This window comes from Vipera ursinii (assembly GCF_947247035.1).
Source record: "Vipera ursinii genome assembly, chromosome: 2".
NCBI classification, from domain to species: domain Eukaryota; kingdom Metazoa; phylum Chordata; class Lepidosauria; order Squamata; family Viperidae; genus Vipera; species Vipera ursinii.
The window spans coordinates 68,789,910-68,808,029 of NC_139513.1; the positions used below are offsets into that span (position 1 = coordinate 68,789,910).

The 18,120-nt window shown below is 37.5% G+C and overlaps 1 protein-coding gene across 1 annotated transcript in view; it reads right to left on the reverse strand.

Moving 5' to 3' along the window:
• Positions 1-18,120, reverse strand: part of DOCK3 (dedicator of cytokinesis 3) — a gene marked incomplete at both ends in the record, with an annotated part of 184,279 nt that overhangs the window by 64,236 nt on the left and 101,923 nt on the right. The window contains 4 exons of the mRNA XM_083354955.1: positions 14,496-14,644; positions 15,080-15,138; positions 15,312-15,412; positions 16,662-16,737. Of these exons, the coding sequence (XP_083211081.1) occupies positions 14,496-14,644; positions 15,080-15,138; positions 15,312-15,412; positions 16,662-16,737 (385 nt within the window). The remainder of the gene's footprint in view (positions 1-14,495; positions 14,645-15,079; positions 15,139-15,311; positions 15,413-16,661; positions 16,738-18,120) is intronic.

Genomic DNA, 18,120 nt, shown 5'->3' on the forward strand with positions numbered 1-18,120 from the left:
TCCGTTTCAAAGCTGAAGAGCCAGCGCTTGTTCGAGGACGTCTCCGTGGTCATGTGGCCGGCATGACTAGACGCCAAAGGTGCACGGAACGCTGTTACCTTCCCACCATAGTGGTCCCTATTCTTCTACTTGCATTTTTACGTGCTTTCGAACTGCTAGGTTGGCAGAATCTGGGATGAGTAACAGGCGCTCACTCTGCTACGTTTTCAACCCACCAAACTGCCGACCATCTGATCAACAAGCTCAGCGTGTTAACCCACTGAGCCACCACGTCCCTGCCTGAGCTCTCGTCAAATAATGGATGGCCCCTCTTCAGATATCTGGGGATAGGGACTGGCAAAGTTGCCGCAAGGTACTATCTGGGACTGAGCTGGGCATTTGATGGCTTCATGCTCCGTACATTTAAAGTTCTGTATCTTATTGTATTGTCTCTTTCAGTGTCATGGATCATCTAGCTGCTCTTATTTGTGTAGGTTCTCCCACTATGGATTCCGAAGAGGTCACTGGGAGGGGTGCTATGGGGGAAGACAGGCTGCACATTCTTTTTTCCTTCCCATTTCTCCTTTGCTTCCACTCTTCCAGTTGGGCATCTATAATTATGCAGAGGTAATAATGCTCTTCCGGAGTAATTAGAGTGCCTTGTCTCATCAGCTCAACTCTCAGGTCATCGGTTAGCTCTCTGTGATTCTCTGTGTGGTATCCCTAAAGTGTCTCTTGAGTATAGAAGAAATCTTAATAGTGGTTCTGCATTGGACTGTTCCCCTCAGTGAACAGTATCGCCTGTTTGGCTGCTGTTTCCTTCAGCAAGCTCAGCACCAAGTTACCTTGGTGTGATCAATGGGAAACTCCAGTAATCTGCTTGCCATAAACATTTCACACTGAGCAACAAAAGTACAGAATTGATCCTGTTCTCTCCAAAAGAGAGCCTTGGTGGAGCAGTGGGCTAATGCCTCCTTAAGTAACACCAGCTGCCTGCAATTAGTGCAGGTTCGCATCCCACCAGGCTCAAGGTTGACTCATCCTTCCATCCTTCCGAGGTACGTAAAATGAGGACCTAGATTGTTGGGGGAAATAAGCTGACTTTGTAATAATGCCGCTTGGGGGGGGGGACGAAAGCCCTAATAAGCAGGCATATACATAGAATGAAGGCTATTGCTAAGCACATTGATTTGTGCTTAGATTGTAAGCCGCCCTGAGTCTTCGGAGAAGGGCGGGATATAAATGGGATTAAAAAAAAGTCTCTGGTAAGCTCCCATGGGAATGCAGAATCATTAGTTAACCTGCTATCTGTTGTGCTGCCATAGGTTGAGGCAAATTCTACTCCACTTGCTGAATTTGTTGTATCATGGCATTCTGTACATCTACTTGTTGTTGCCGTTGTAACATAAGGTGACTGCCAGATGCTCAGTGCATCAGAGAATCAGAGACCAGTTTTGAAATTCCTATTTCTGAAAGAGAGTAGGAGACTTGCAAGATTGTTATCAGGAAAAAAAAATATTTTCCACTGAAAAGAGGAAAAGCAAATTTTCATCTTTTAGTCCTCAAATTATCATGTATTCCATTTTTTAAAAAATTTGATTTGATGACTGTATGACATCCCTCCCAGGTAACCCAGGCAGGAAGCATGACCAGATGAGCTAAATCTACTTTATTGAAAAGCTGTATTAATACAATCTTGCAAGTCTAAAAGTACAAGCTTCTAGTACCACTTTTAATTGCTTGATCCATTAGGGTGAGTCCTTCCTAAGTTTCTCTCTCTGTTAAGCCACTGGGGATTCCTGCCTCTCTCATTTGATTGTTTCCTAGGCAGCATCTCTTATCCTGACACCCCAAGCTCATTTGCACATTCTATTATAGTATTTGCCTTTTGCCTTTCTAATTTTTCCAATAGCCTTCTGTTTATCCACAGGGTCTTTTGCCAACTATAATTGAGCAACAATGTTCTTTTTGGAGAGTCTGGCTTTTTCCTTTCAACCCTGCCAGGTACACTATTACAGTTTGTTGTTGATAAGCACAAATGCTTATCATCACCAATGCAAAAGAGGCCTTGAGTTCCTTAGGTGTTATGCTAGGCTTCTTTGAAACCTCCTGGAGTATTACATACCTTGTATTAGGTGTGATCTTGGTTGGCTGACCACTCCTGAGGATAAAATGATATTGAATTGCCTCCCTTTCTACACATTGGATAGGTAGGGTCCAAACATTTTGGAAATCATTTTGTTAACTTTTTCCACTTGGTTTCTGGAAGTCCTCAGAAATCTTTGCCTGAACCATGACATATTTCTACAAACCTGGATTCTAAAGATCAGATTTTGATAGTGAATACCCAGAATTCTTTTCTATAAATAAAGCAGGAACCTTCATACTCAAATCTAATTATCATTCCATTGTTTGAAACAGCTGACTCTACCGTCCCCTTCAAATGAACTAATAATCTTAGAGGCTCACATGTTGACTTGTAAAGCCCTACATGGCACAGGGAACCTATGGAACTGGCCCATAACATAGCCATCCCACCTGGTCAGGCAGGGAAAGTATGTTACATACCCTGTCAGTTAAAGAACTCCAATTGGCAGGATTCAGGAAAAGAGCCTTCTCTGCTGTTACCCCCGTCCTGTGGAATATTCTCTCCCTGGAGATGAGGAATTCCTGGCCTTCCAAAATGGACTTAAAACACACTCTGCAGTCTTGCATGGGGAACCGAAGTGAGCACCCAGTTGTGGAGTTGGTTGGTGCCATGAGAGCCCTTCTCTGCTTTTGTTAACTATTTTTAACAGGGTTTAATTATTCTTGCCTCATTTTATAATTTAGTTTTTAATTCTAAAACTTTAATTTTAACATTTTAATTTTTATCTACTATTTTTATAGTTTGATGTTTTATTGTACACTGTTCAAGAGTTCCTCTTTGAGGGAGATGGGCAGTTCAGTAATGTGAAAAACAAAACAAAAACAAAAAAATTTTTGCTTTGGATCATTTCCCTCAATAAATCAATTAACAAAAATAATGTTTCTGACTCATTTGTTTAACTGAATTCTCTTTAACTAGTTTTAGGCCTTGGGTGGAGAACAGATCACATTTCAGGTCAAATATGTGCAATTCAATAGGATTCACAAAAGTTTAAACATTGTTATGCATGATCCCCTTAATTCCTCCCAATATTATATTCTATGATTCTAGAAGTACTACTACCTATTCTCTTCAGTTTGTTTATCAATATAGTGGATAGAAATATATGAAAATAACAAGAATCTGAGAAAGGAAGCAACTAGTTGAGTGAATAGAAAATTACTATTTAAAGTATCAAAGTTACATATATACAACTTACCTTTTCTCTTGTTCTCTGTGCATCACTTACATGGGTGAATAATGAACTTATTTGTGGAGGACAGATATAAATTAAAGCAGACAAGACAAGACAGAACATCATGATCAATGCCATTATCACAGGTTTAGATAATTATGGCATATGAAAATTTGATGACTGGTCCTCACATATTAAAGAGTGACTCTATTGAAAAATGCTAGAGAAATCACCATTATTCTAGTATTCTGGTCCCTAATGGAAGATGATTTCAGTTCAGTGGTATTTCACAATCAATAAGCAAACTTTATGAACTTGTGAACAGCGTCTTGTGGATAAAGATAGGATACAAAACTCTAAAGTCCATCTGATTTTCAAGAAATGTAAAGAAAGTTTAAGAGGCATAATCAGGTTTGAAAGGAACACAGCACATCAAAGTGTGAACACAGCTTAAGAGCATGTTTGATCGTAGACAAGTATTTGTGTATGAGTGAGTGAAGTGTATGACCATCAGCAGGTGAGAAAACAAAATTAATTAGCACTACATGTGGAAACAGTTCATGCGAAGAAGTGTTTCTTAATGGAAAAACAAACAGAAATCTAAAAAGAAAGTAATTAGACTAAAATTCAGTAAGTGCCAACATGGATTTTGAAAGCACAAGTTCCAAGTATGCATTGCTACTTGAAAGTAGAGGATGGCAATTGGTATGTTCCATAGTTAATTTTCTCAAATGTAAATATTTTTAAAAGAATACAGTATATTACAGAGGAATGATATCCAGAAATAACCTGGGACTGAGAAAGTTTTCAAAGTCAGGAATATTTTTTTTTTAAAAAAGCTGCTCACAAATAAATAAAACAAAAAATGCACAAAGCATAACTCAAAAAAAAAATCCATGCAGAACTTTCAGAAAGGTTTTCAAGAAACCTGAATCACATTTGTTGCAGACATGGACTCAAAGAATAATTCAGTGCTGCGAGTATCAGAGCAAACCAACTAAGAAAGGATACCGATTCTTTTCTTGTCCTGGGATAGAAGGTCAGACATTTTTAAAGGAGAGAAAAGTTCCTATATGGATGAATGGTTTCAAATTAGTACTGAATTATAACCTGAAAGAAAACTTTTACTGACACAGCGTTCCGCGCGCCTTTGGCATCTAGTCATGCCGGCCACATGACCACAGAGACGTCCTCGGACAAGCGCTGACTCTTCGGCTTTGAAATGGAGATGAGCACCGGCCCCTAGAGTTGGAAACGGCTAGCGCGCATGTGCGGGGGAACCTTTACCTTTACCTAATGCCTGACAAAGATATTTCTGTTGGAAATATAATTGTAAAGAAGGTGCTTATTATCTTTGGTGGAATTGTGATAAAGCGAAAAAATATTGGGGCCAGATTCATGCTTTGATTCAGAAGAGCTTTAAAACAAATATAAAACTGAAGTTTTTCTTCTGAGACTATTGGACAAGGATCTTGAAAAATTTAAAACTTTGTTATTATGTATGTTGATTGCGGCAAGCATTCTGTATGCGCAAAAGTGGAAAAATATGTCAGTTCCTACAATGGAAGAACAGATGGAAAAAGTGGTGGAGGTAACAGATGGAAAAATGAACTTTTTGAATTAAAGAAGAGAATGCATCTAGTTTTGTTTTTAATTAAAAACCTCTTCTACACTTAGTGCTCAGAAGAGAAAAAAAATTGGAATTCTGACTTTCTGTTTTGCTGATTAGAGAAATGGATAGTACTCACTAAATGTGCAGAAGTAAAAAGCTGAAGTTGCAACTTTATTTTGTATTTTTCTGCACACAAAAAATTGAAGTACTGTTTTTTTTCTTTTCTTTCTTTCCTTTTACCCTACACTCCTTTCCCCCTTCTTTTTCCTCCCCTATTTTTATTTTCATTTGTATAATATAAATATAAATTATGTATTTTTGAAAAAAAACAAGTTCATATGACTACCTGGAACAATGTTGGAAATCAAGCCTGGCACGGCAATCACAGACAGTGAATATACAGTCTGCTTTGCATGTTTGCATAGGAAAACTACATTTATGACAAAGGAAATTGGAGAGAAGATCTAGGAAATATGACAATCCCACTTACATATATCTGTTACAATTACGGAAGGTTGCAGGAGGAAAAAATGGTCCTGCATTTTTAAGCTTGAGAGGAAAAGACAAGCTCAAAATTTAGAGTACAAAAATAAAAGTACAAAATTTTAACAGTTGTAAACCAACACTGAACCTAGGAAGTGAGAGAAAACAGGGTGAACAGAATTTAAAGAATACATTTTTGTTTGGTTTGAAATCACAAACCAAACTCACTGAGATCAGTATGCTGTGTCACTGTAAGCACCTTAGATCTAGGATCTGATATCCACATCTAACTTCAGAACTGTGAAATATTTCTTGAAGGAATGCATTATTTCATGGCACCTTTATGCATACTGGAAATCTCAGTTTCTTGAGATGGCAAGGAATTGCTACCAGAAAATACCAAGAGGAGAAAATGTATTAAGTTATGTGGCATATGAGTGTTTGATGATGAATGCTTAGAATCAAAGAGTTCATTTTTGGTTAACTGGTTCCACTGTTGAACTGCTTTAACTATTAGGACACCTTTTTAAACTTTCAACTGAAATTAACTTTCTGTCATTTAAATCCATTATTCCAGCGATCCCCAACCTTTGTGGCTTGGTGGCTCAGCTGAGGGAGAGGGGTGAGTGAGTGACGGGCTATGTGAGTGATGGGCTGGCATGTGCGCGTACACACCTACCACAGCTCCACTCACAAAAGAGAGAAGAGAAGCCTTTGGGGAGCGGTTTCACGCTCCTTCAGGCTTCTCCGCACCAAAAGCTTTTGCAAAGGGACGGAAGGCCTGAAGCAGCGCAAGATCACTCCCCCAAAGTCTTTCATCCATTTGCAAAAGCTTTTGGCTTGGAGAAAAGAAGTCTTTGGGGGATGCAGTCTTGTGCTCCTTCAGACTCACCAAGGCTGCCTGATGCTCCAAAACCAGATTGGGGGTCCTGCGCAGGAAGCCCCGGTAAGTCAGCAAAACTGAGCAGGTGACGCTCGTCCCACCAGACTCTGCTCGCACCACTCTGCTTTTGGAGCATTGGGAGTAGGTAGCTTGGCGGCCCAGCTGGAGGGGGAGAGGGAAACCAGGCTGTGCGAGTGGGGGGCCTGAGCACATGCGCAGCTCCATTCATGCACAAAAGAGAGGCCTTTGGAGTGCCGCTCGCACAAGTGGAGCTGAGTGCCACACTGGCCCGCCTTGCATGGCCCAGTTCCAAATAGGCCACGGCCCACTGTTGGGCCGCAGTCCAGGAGTTAGGGACCCCTGCATTATTTCATGTCCTGCGTTCTGGAATGAGCATGAACAGAATTTAACCTTCTATGTGACATTGTTTCAGGTATTTCAAAATGGCTATCATACCCCACCCCATACTCTCAATGACTAAAATTAACCATCACCTTCAATCTCTCTCTATAGGGCTTGGTTTCTGATCATCATCCTTTCTCTGTACCTGTTCCAATTTCACAAAATAGTTTCCTAAGTACGTTGTCCTCCCAAAAGATACAGTAACCAAGGTGAGAGTGATCAAAGTAGGATAAAGTTGAATGGTTATTTCTTGTAATTTGGAAATTATATTTACTTTGGTGCAGCCTGAAATTACATTTGCCTGGCTTGTAGCCACTATTTATTGGTGATTCATATTCAATTTGCAATTAACTAATATTCTAAGATGTTTTTTATAAATACCACAGGTATCTCCTATATAGCTATATACGTAGTTTAACTGTCATGTCATCTAATCCAGACTTATATATATATATATAACATATAAAGTATATGATAGTGTGTCATATTTTGTCAAATGCTTTGCTGAAGTCAAGATAAATTGTTGTGGCACTGCTAAGGAAGTGACCCAATCAAAAAGTAAGATAAGATTAGTCTGGAAAGATCTGTTCTTGACAAATCCATGCTAATATCTGGTAACTCCAGCATTATTCTCAACATGTTTACAGATCGGCAACTCCTTGATCTTCTCCTCCTTTTCTTGGGACTAATGTTAGACTGGTGTTTAGTTTCCAAGACATTCCTTTTCCCCCATTTAAAGACAGGAATGTTTGCATTTTTCCATTGATATGGTACTTTACCAATTCACCAAATCTCCTAGAGAGATTTAAACTTATTCAAAGTAAAGAGGCATTAGTCTTAATTTTCAATCCTGACCCTTTGTCCTGATATTCAGAAATTTCCTGGTGCAACACATTCTTCTTAGATGGAGAAGATGGAACCAAAATCAAATTTGAGTAGCCTTGCGTATTACATGTTTGAATGTTGATGCCTTTATTTGGAATCTGGTTTGATTTGTTTTAATATTCTGAGAAATAATGTCCTTTGTTATTCTTAAATTCCTTCATTAACCTTTTGCTGATTCTAAGATTTCACTTTTCTGATTCCATCCCTACATATTTGGACTATCACTCTGTATGCTTTTTTTCTGATCTCCCAATTTTCATTTTTCTACATGTGCTATTGTTACTTTGAAATACTCAGTAAGCTTTCTGCTTAGCCATGCTGGTTACTCTGGCTGTCTTCCATTTGGTTTCTTCTAACTGGAATTTTTGTAACTGCTTTTAATATCTTCTTCTATAGAACTCCCTCATTCCTGGAGCTTCTTTTCCCATCAGCATTTCCTGTCATGGTATTGCATGTGCCACTGCTCTGAGTTATTAAAATACTATACATTTTCTTAAAATCTGGGGTATATGTTAGACAAATGCTCAGTTTTCCATTTTGTTCAAATCAAGAATTTGGAGCTCCAACATTACCCGGCAACTTTCCCCCCAATATTCCTGTTACTTCCACCTCCTCAACAAGGATTTCCAAATGATTAAAATCTGATCAAAGATATCTGATCTTGTGCCTGTGTCCACTCTTTGAAAGAAAATATTGCCAACAATAACAACAATAATAATAAAAAGCGAGGCGTTTTCTGAAAAAAATCATGTAACACAATGATTTCTCCCCTGATATTAATGACAGTTTGCCTTTGGAAAATATTGTCTGCATTTTTTCCCCCCTGGTTGGGAGGGAAACAGTAGAAAATAATGCTATCTTGAATTGTTCCTCAATTTATTTTAATTGAAACGATCTCTACAGCATTGCCATTCTTTGAATAAGAATAATTGTTTTTAACGTTCAGCACATCTACACCTGATTTTCTTTTGCTTCTGTTCCTTTTGAACATATTCTCTCTTTTAGTTACCATATTCCAGTCATGGATATCATCCCATCAGGTCTCCACTACATGTATTAAATTATATTTGTCTTTCTGTACCAGGAATGTAACTGCAAGAACATTATTTCTTATATATTGGTGTATTATACACAGTGAAGGCCGTGACCACTGTAAGTCCATCTTTTTTCTGATTTGCTTTTCTTTCTTGCAAATTTCCTTTCAAATGATTTAAGAGGATTGATGTATGTTTATCAGTTTGTATGAAGTACAGCCCACATGCCAGTAATTCCATTATCTAAATAAATCAGACTGTGGCTCCAGAAACTAAATCTCTTCATTCATATGGCACCATTCATACAGCTAGATGTTGACATCTAAGATTTCTGGTTCTCTTCCACAGACCAGGATGAAAATACAAATTGATCTTCCAGTTTCTTGAGATTCCTTCTGAGTTTTTCAAAGAAATATGGTTATAGCTGCTCTTTGAAGTATAACTTGTTCCCACATGTACTGGCAAAAGACGATCATTATTTTGGCAACTGTTCCATTACATCTTTCCATTTTGCTGTTGCTAGATAGCATACTTCATGAGGCATTGGTCAGCATACATTTGTTTTAGTTTCTTTTAAAGATGAACTATTAAATTGCAATGTATCTTCTTTTTTGTTTTTTACAATGTACAGCTGCATCCTCCCTACCTTCCAGAAGGACCCATGATCCTGTCTCCTGCTCTGCAGCATCTTTTTACTCTTGAATGCTCAAGTTTTTTCATCTGCAAGGGCAGAAAACTAAACTGCAGCTCTATCACCTGTCTTATGTTTCTTATTGATACCCTCACCCACTGTATTTGCTCCTTGTCTGCTTGCTTATGGGGAATACTCTATTATCCGCTTTTGTTCTAGAGCCTCATTTAGTCAAACCAACACATCATCATCCTTTTTCATTGGCTGCAAATTTTCCTTTTGATGCTCCAATCTTTTTCTTCAAATGCTGCCACAATTGCTGCTGCTCTAAATATATCCCAGAGTGTTTTTAGATAGGAATACGAATATACTATTAACTTTCAGGTTGCAGCTGCAGATTTCTGTCCAGTCAACTTTACATTTACTTCACAGGGCATAGAAGTAGAAAAGCTTTTATTTTTTCTTGATGTTTCTTTACTTTTTTTCTTGTTCCTTTCTCAGGCTCTATTCTTTTTTGTTTCATTCTCAGGCTCCAAATTTACACTGTTCACTTACATACCGAAAAAAATGTTAGGGATTTCTATTTCAGATGCATATTAATTTTTCCTTTTCATTTACTTAGTGAACTCATTATCAGGCTGCCATACAGATTCTACTAACTCAGCAAAAGGAAGCACTCACTCCATTACCCACAATGAGCAACTCTCAGGACACCCCCCAGTACGCTCAACAATTCAAGAGATCCCACATCTTAGCACACAAAGCATCCTGGTCCCTATTCTCTTTTTCCCTCTGTTGAACTATCCAGGGAAACGCCTGTTAGCCTTCCTTATCAGCTCACTTAGATATGTACTTGCCTGGCATAATATGGGTCACTGATATGCAAAATACCATAGTCTGTGATTGAAATGAATGAGAATCTTATTTTTGGGATGGGACTACATCATAATAAAAAATATTGCTTACAACTCTGTTGATTTGCTGTGGGGAGCCCTCTTGAATTTTGAGGAGGCAAAAGAAGACTTCAAGCCCTGCAGGTAGAAAAATAAGATGACTCTGATGTGAAGACTGACCAAACTCTTTTGGCATCTGGAACCTAGAACCAGGACATACATAGGAATGCTGTGGTTGAAATGAAAAGCTCATCTTCTATCTTGTAGTTCTTAGTTTCTTTACTCTATTGAACACATCACTATCAAAGTATGTGTATTCACCAAGACTCCTTCATTAAAAGAAAGGTTTTCCATTTTGAAATGTATCCTTTGGGACAGACTTGCTAGTTTGTGCTAAACATAAGGATAGAAGGCTATTGATCTAGCCAAGCTCACCACAGCACCGCATGTTTATAGAGTTTAGTATAATCCTTTGAAAAATAAATGCTTTCCATCTCAAAAGAAACCTCTTGAGAAATCACTGGTAATGTGATACGTAAGCCTCACAGTTAGCACTAGAAAATTCCAAAGAAGCTGAGAAGTAATGTTTCTTTTACCTAGCTTCCAGTATCTAGCTCTCTTTTTTCAGCTGATGCTGAAAGTTTCTGGCTAGAATTTCCCGAAGAAGTCTCAACAATAACTGAAGGAAAAAAATCTTGAGAAAAAAAATACATTATTAAGGGTTTCCAATTTCCTGAATACTGGCATTGTAGGTGATGGCTTCTATGGCAGGAGCAGGTTGTTGCTTGACTTCCAGTTAAAAGGAAGGAACCATGTGAAATAGCTACTGTGAATATTTTTTCTTCTTTTGAAAAAAAATAGGTTTAATAATGCATTATCAAGAAAAAAGCGTAACAGTTCAGAAGCAAAAATGGAAGCAGATTCTAATGTGCTACCCATCCCTCTAGCACATACTGTATTCCAGGAATATAATTCAGATTAATAATATGAAATGGGAGCAAGGAAGAAAATCTTGGGAGTTAGGAAGATGAGAGATATTTGAAGGCACAGGAACAAAAATTTGAGCAAAACTGAGAAAGTTGCTTATAGTACAAGTGAAAGTCGTTCCTGGCAAAGGTACATGTGGGAATATAAGTAGAGTAAAAAATGACATTCCCAGCAGCAGCTGAGAGAAGATAGGAAATGGAGGGAAGGGAAAGTACTGGAAAGTCTGGGGAACAAGTGGGCTGGTGGGATATGCTATGTTGGGAGGCTGTCCTTACTGCAATAAGGAAGCCTTGCAATTAAGGAACAAGTGCAGAGGCTAGTATACCAGTGGTAGCTATGGAGAGGGAGGAAAACAAAATGCTTGAAAGATTGTGCATAAGCTGTCTGGTGGGATATGTTGATCTGGGACCTTGGTGTAGCTAAGAGAAGGAAGAGAGGAATAATGCTGTGGTGATTCAGAGAAAGCAGAGAAGGAACTGCTAAGAAGACTGGGATGGGCAGCCTGGTGGAATATGATATCCTGAGATATCTGTGAGAGCACAGTAGGAAACAGCCTAAAATGACTACGGAGTGGGTAGGCCAATACGATATGCTGGATGGGAAGTTGCTGAAAGGGAGTCAAAAGAAAGGGGTCATGAACCAGCCTTGCCATTTATCCCATAAAATCACTGTAAAATTTTCCAAAATCCTTCTGAATTTTTTCATTGAAAATGTGTTTGGTATTTTAATATTCTATGATAGCAAAGCTAATTCAGGATTATTCAACAAAAAACTTCGGAGTACAATAATTTGTTTTGGATTAAAACAAAACAAATTTTCTGCTTTGTGCATAGCGCTACTTGGGAATCTGAGACTAAAAATCCTAAGAATTGTGTGGCTACAATTCTGGTTTTCACTAGAGAATGTGCAGCTTGAAGGCCTCCTATAAAATGAGTTGATATCCAAGTCACAATCATTATCATACTAAGGAAGTGCAATAGGGAGAAGGTTGAACTGCTTAATTCATATTTTGCATCTGTAGTTTGGCAAAAGAAAAGAGGACTGGTCCAAACTGTCATAAGCTGCATTGGGTGTTGGGATAAGAAGAGAAAGGTCATAATTGACAAAGAATTGGTGGGGGGAAAAACTGAGTAATTTTCAATCAAGGATCTGGAACTGGGTGGATTATATTGCAGGAATTAGCACATGTAATTTCAGAACACTAATTGTAATCTTTGAAAACTGTTAAAGAATTAAAAGAAAGTTTGTTCTGGAAGAAATGCCAAAAAACTGTAGAAGAGCAAATGTTGCCCCCATTTTCTTAAAAAGGAAAACATTGTTTCAGGAAACTACAGATCGGTTAAGTTGACATCAGTAAGTGGGAAATTCTAGAAAAGATAATTAAACAGTGGCTCTGCAGGCACCTAGAGAAGAACAAAATGATTATTAGTAGCCAGCATGGTTTTGTCAAAACTAGGTCACACCAGACAAATATTAGTACATTTTTTTGATGAAGTGATTAATTTAGTAGACCAGGAAAATGCTGTGAATATAGTGTAATTACTTCCAATATGGTATTTAATAATATTGACCATATGCTTTTCCTTGAACAAATAGAACAATGTGGGATGGATAATCTCTCTAGCACAGGGCTTCCCAGCCGGGGGTGCGAGACGATATTCCAGGGACTGCGAAAACTTGACTTTTCAAAATTATAGTGTATATGCATAATTCATTGCCGTTATTTTGAACTTTTGTAAGGGTGTGAGAATATATCAGAAGTGTTCTAGGGGCACGGGGCATAGCAAAGGTTGGGAGCCATTGCTCTAACAGAAGGATTTATAGCTGACTGAACAACCAGCCTCAACATGTGATCCTTGATTACTTCTATGCCAACGTGGAGAGATAAGTATCCTGCAGAAGATCTTGACTACTTTGATGATGAACTAGAAGGAGTACAAAAAAATTGCAGATGATGCAAAGCTAGGGATTGCTAACACATTAGAAAACAGACTCAGTGTTCCAAAGGATTTTGACAGTTTTGAACACTGGGCCATAGCCAAGAAAAAACAATTCAATGTTGAGAAATGTAGGTTCTACAGATAGGTAGGAAAAACAGATACAAGATAGGCAGCAATAGCCTAGTAATAATACAGTACTTAGAAAGTGGATCAGGTAGGACTAGTAGACCACTTCAGCCAGTAATGTGATGCTGCCGCCAAAACAGCTAATTCACTCTTGAGCAACAATAATAGAACTATAGTGTCAAGATCATGAGAAGAGATAATTCTGTTCCATGCTGCATCTGCCAGACTGTATTTGGGATATTGATTGCCTTAATACAAGGATGATGAGGACCCAGAAAGAGTGCAAAGAGTGACAAAGATGACAAGGGGCTTGGAAACTAAACCCAATGAAGAAAGCTTAAATGAACAGGCTATGTTTAGCTTTAAGAAGAAAAGATTGAAAGGAAACATGATAGCCGTCTTCAAATACTTAAAGGGTCATCCTAGGGAAGCTAGGAGCCATGGCTCCTGAGAGTAAGACAAAAAGTAATGGGTGGATGCTTTACAGAGGAGATCCAAACTCTAAATTAATATATTCTTCACTTACAGCTATTTTGCAGTAGTAGTAGCTATTTAGCTTTTTGGAGTTGTGGGTACTCTGTCACTAGAGGTTTTCAAGCAAGCCTTGGAGAGTCCTTTGGGTTGTATAAAATGAGGATTCCTGCTCTGGACATAGGATTGAATCTCTTCAGTCCTATGATTCGATGAAGGTTTTCTCCTGTGAGTATTCTACATTAATCAAAGCCTCCATAAATAACTTTAGTACAATTGTTTTCTGTAATGCATAAATATTTGTGTGATATACAGAGATAATAAAGAATGGTTTGTCTTCTAATTTTTTCCAGAGACGGAAAATACACAAAATTTAAACCCATTATTTCATCTTAACCTTTTTAAGATTAGAGCTTGAAAGGAGGAAGAATACAACTCACAATCTGGATTTACTGTACAGTTGAACCAAAATTCAGAACAGCTTGTGAGTGGGAAACAGTAAAATAGAGAATGGGATTGGAAAAAGTCTCACTCAAATGGGAAGAAGTTTTGCAATTAGCTGTATATTCTATACATAGTTCCTGACTTACAACCATTTGTTTAGTAACTATTCAAAGTTACATTGGTGGTGAAAAGTGACTTACTTCCAACCCTTTGCACTTAAGACCATCACAGAGTCCCCATATATGGGTACTTGGCAGCCAGCATTTAATTATGATGGTTGCAGTATTCCAAGGTCATTGAAATATGCTTAATACTTTGGGAGCAAAATGCTTATTATTTCTACTCTGTAAACGAACATTTAAGTAAGAAATAACCATTATAAGAACTGAAAAGACATTTTACCTGTTTAAAGTTGCCATTTTTTCGCTGTTCCCAGTCCATCATATCATGAAAAATGGGGATCATAATGTTGCGGACCTCTAGCTGTGGGACAAGTGTGACACCCAGAAAAGGACCAATCATTCCAGGAATAAAGTGAATTTTATGTTCCCCTGAACAACAATAACAAAAGAAAACAAAAACAAGCAGTTATTTACACCATTTCCTTTGCATACCATTTCCCACTCTTTTTTGTTTACCTTCACTGCTAATTGAAAATATTCTATAACTGAAGATAAGGAATCAAGTCAGATATGAATCAAGCTAGATGCTTACCATAAAGAATTAAACCAAGAAGGATAGAATAAGTTAAGCCTGGAAATGTGTATGTGCATGAGCAACTATCATCTAGTGATAGTGTACAGTTCCAAAGGACAAATGATTCTCCTGTTTTATAAAAATTATTTCTATGAGGTTGTACCAATATGTGCTATATAATCTGAATGTTCCTTTAACAGTGGATGAAAGATTGTCCAGCACTGTGCTATTATATTAAAAATAAATCTTAAAACTGAGCAAAACTCAGTTTACTTTCAAGATTAACTTACCCAAATTCTGCCACATGCTGAAAAGCTCATATGCCATCATCACACGCATATCACCATATCTGAAATATAAACACAGATCCAAAGAAAAAAATTGGAATATTGGAATTTTAAAAATAAAACAATATTTGGCAGCATTACTACATCTTATAAAAACAGACCCAGAGGGAAAAACCAACTACCTTACTTTCAAAACAAAAATCTGAAAATGAAAATTAAGTTAACATGTTCTTACTTGTCCAGAATCTTTTTCTGCTTAGCTGGAGTAAATGTTTCTAGCTGCAGGCTGGGTTGGTTGATAAATAAAACAGACAAGCTGAAATAAGAGTTCCAGGCCTACAAAACAGAAAAACAATGAAGCAACTAACTGAAAATTCATATACAATTTACTTCTTTACTATACCACTAATAAATGTCAACCGACTGTTCTAAAAAGCATCAGAGATAAAGATAATGACAATGTATTTATTATGATGATATATTTATATTCTGCGTATCTGCTCAGAAAACATCCAAGCCAAATGATTATAACAAATAAATACCCTCATTACATAATGATGGTAGTTTCATGGTCCATTCTGTATGTAAGTGCTGTACATATGACATGGGCACTTCTTTCACACACATCAATAAACAATGCATAGGCAGATCTATTTCATAATATAATTCTATAACTGAATTTTTGAAAGTCAACTATAGAATTATTATAATAAAAATTATATAAATCCACACACAAAAGGCAAAAACTAGAGCTATCTGAGGTGAGGAATCCCATATATATTACTCGACTATGATGTCAAGAATTTTTGAATTTTTATAAACAAAATTTCTAAACTAAAAAAACTTGTATTGCAATTTTTTACACCATTACCTGGGAGTTGGTTCACTAAACTCACTGAGATTTACCTCTGAATATTTTACCCTTCCTTTCAATTTTGTCCCCATTCTCTGAGACTGCCTGGACAAGTTTTCTTGCAAGGTTTTTCAGAAGTGGTCTTGCCATTGTCTATTTCCTAGGGCTAAGAGAAAGTGAACAGCCCAAGGTCACCCAGCTAGCATTGTGCCCAAGATGGAACTACAACATGATCTCTTGGTTTCTAGCCTGATGCCTTAACCACTGCACCAAAATGTCTCTCTGAATAGACACACATAATTAATTGCCTGTGCTGCTTAGCAACAAAAATTCTGGCACTTCTGGTAGGCATTGTTAAGTGAATTGTTGTAATTAAATGAGAACATAATCACAACCTGCAGTCTCCTACTAGCTTTTCCATTCATTTTGCTTGTAGGAAGCTGGCCAAGAATATGACAAATGTGGATAATATGAGCACAGGGATACTGTGATGGCTGTAAGTACAAGGACCAATTATACATATGTTCATTCAGTGCTGTCATACATTTGAATACTCACTGAACGAGTGGTCATTAAATGAGAAACATCTGCATTCTTTTTATTTATTTTTTCTATTTTAAAGTTCTGGACACTCTTGGAGAACTTTGGTGCAAATGCTTTACGAGTTGTCATTTAATAGCAAAACAAATACAATGTTGACAATTTCATAGTATAAATAAATTTTTAGAATACCTTAAAATCAAAATCTGTTTCCGTGAAATTCTTATGTAGTGCTGCAGACAGATACTGCACTGTTGTAACTATTACGCTATAAGAATGAAAGGAACAACATTATAGCACTGTTGTACAGAATATACAGAATATTTCAATCTAAATTTAGTGAAAATCATGGTCTTTTATATTAATTCACAAAATAGTGGTTAATGTACAATTTAAAAAATTGCTAATTCATTGGATCATGAACATGAAGGCAACCACAAACATTCCAATCTAAAAATTTGCCCTGTGGAAAGCTAATACATAAATAGATTCTAATTCCAATACATTATTGAAAAATCTATCCAATTAAAATTATTCCATGTCTTAGACAGCCTAACAACACACTGAACTTCTAAATAATAATTTCTCCTACATCTACTGGTTTGTTCATAGCTACTATTAAGAACTGAATTGAATTATACTGGGTTGATATTCTGGGCTTTTGTTGCTGTTATTCAAGATATTTATTTTCATTTTTATAAACTGGTTGTGATTGTTCTAATAACAACAAAGTATTGCCACATAGGTAACTATCTCAAACAGCCCAGATATGGAGGATGTTGGTTAGCAAGATGGAAAATACATCCACAGCACCCTAATTCTCTGTCTTGAGAATTTGATGAGTTCCCCATCTATCCCCTCATCCAAATTGTTGATGAAGATGTTCAAAGAAAATTTGTTCAGGCACTGACAGGTTTTTTTTGGACTAGGGAGAGGAACCAAGAATGAGATTGACAAAGTATATCACAAAATTTTTTTTTTTTTTGCAAGTATAAGAAATATCCCAAGGGATGTTTTACTCCATTTTGTTAGGAAAAAGACAAGAGATCAAGTATTGCAACAGCATTTTAAAGTAAAATTAAAGATTGATAGTATAGATATAATTATCTTAAAAAGCATTCCTATTACAATTTTACATAAAAGAAATACCCTTTTTTAACTGAGATACTTGTTACGTATGGGGTTTAAGCAGCAGCTCAGCAAATACCACCAGGTGGTGCTGTACCATCACCGTATTGGCTGGTTAGCTTTCAGCGGGAGATTCAGATGAACGGATTGGCCGAGAGCGTACCTGGCAAGGTATATAAGGGGTACAGGAAACCCCCTTTGTTCAGTACAGTCCTACCCACAATAAAGAGCTGTTGCTGTACTCATCTGCCTGCTGTCTTCCATGCGGTCCAGAACCCACTACACAATAGTGGTGACGAAGGTGGGATGCTGCTTCACTCAGAGCTGAAATCACTAGCTGAAGTCACTAGGGAATGGAGGAAAGGTTTCTTACTCTGATTCCCTTCTATCGAAGCAGCATTCACAGGACCGGACACAGCATGGCAAAACTTAATCAGATCCGCGAATTCGACGTCAGCCATCCCGAACACTGGGAATCGCATCTGGGTCAGGTCGAGGGATACCTGCTGGTCAACCGGATCAC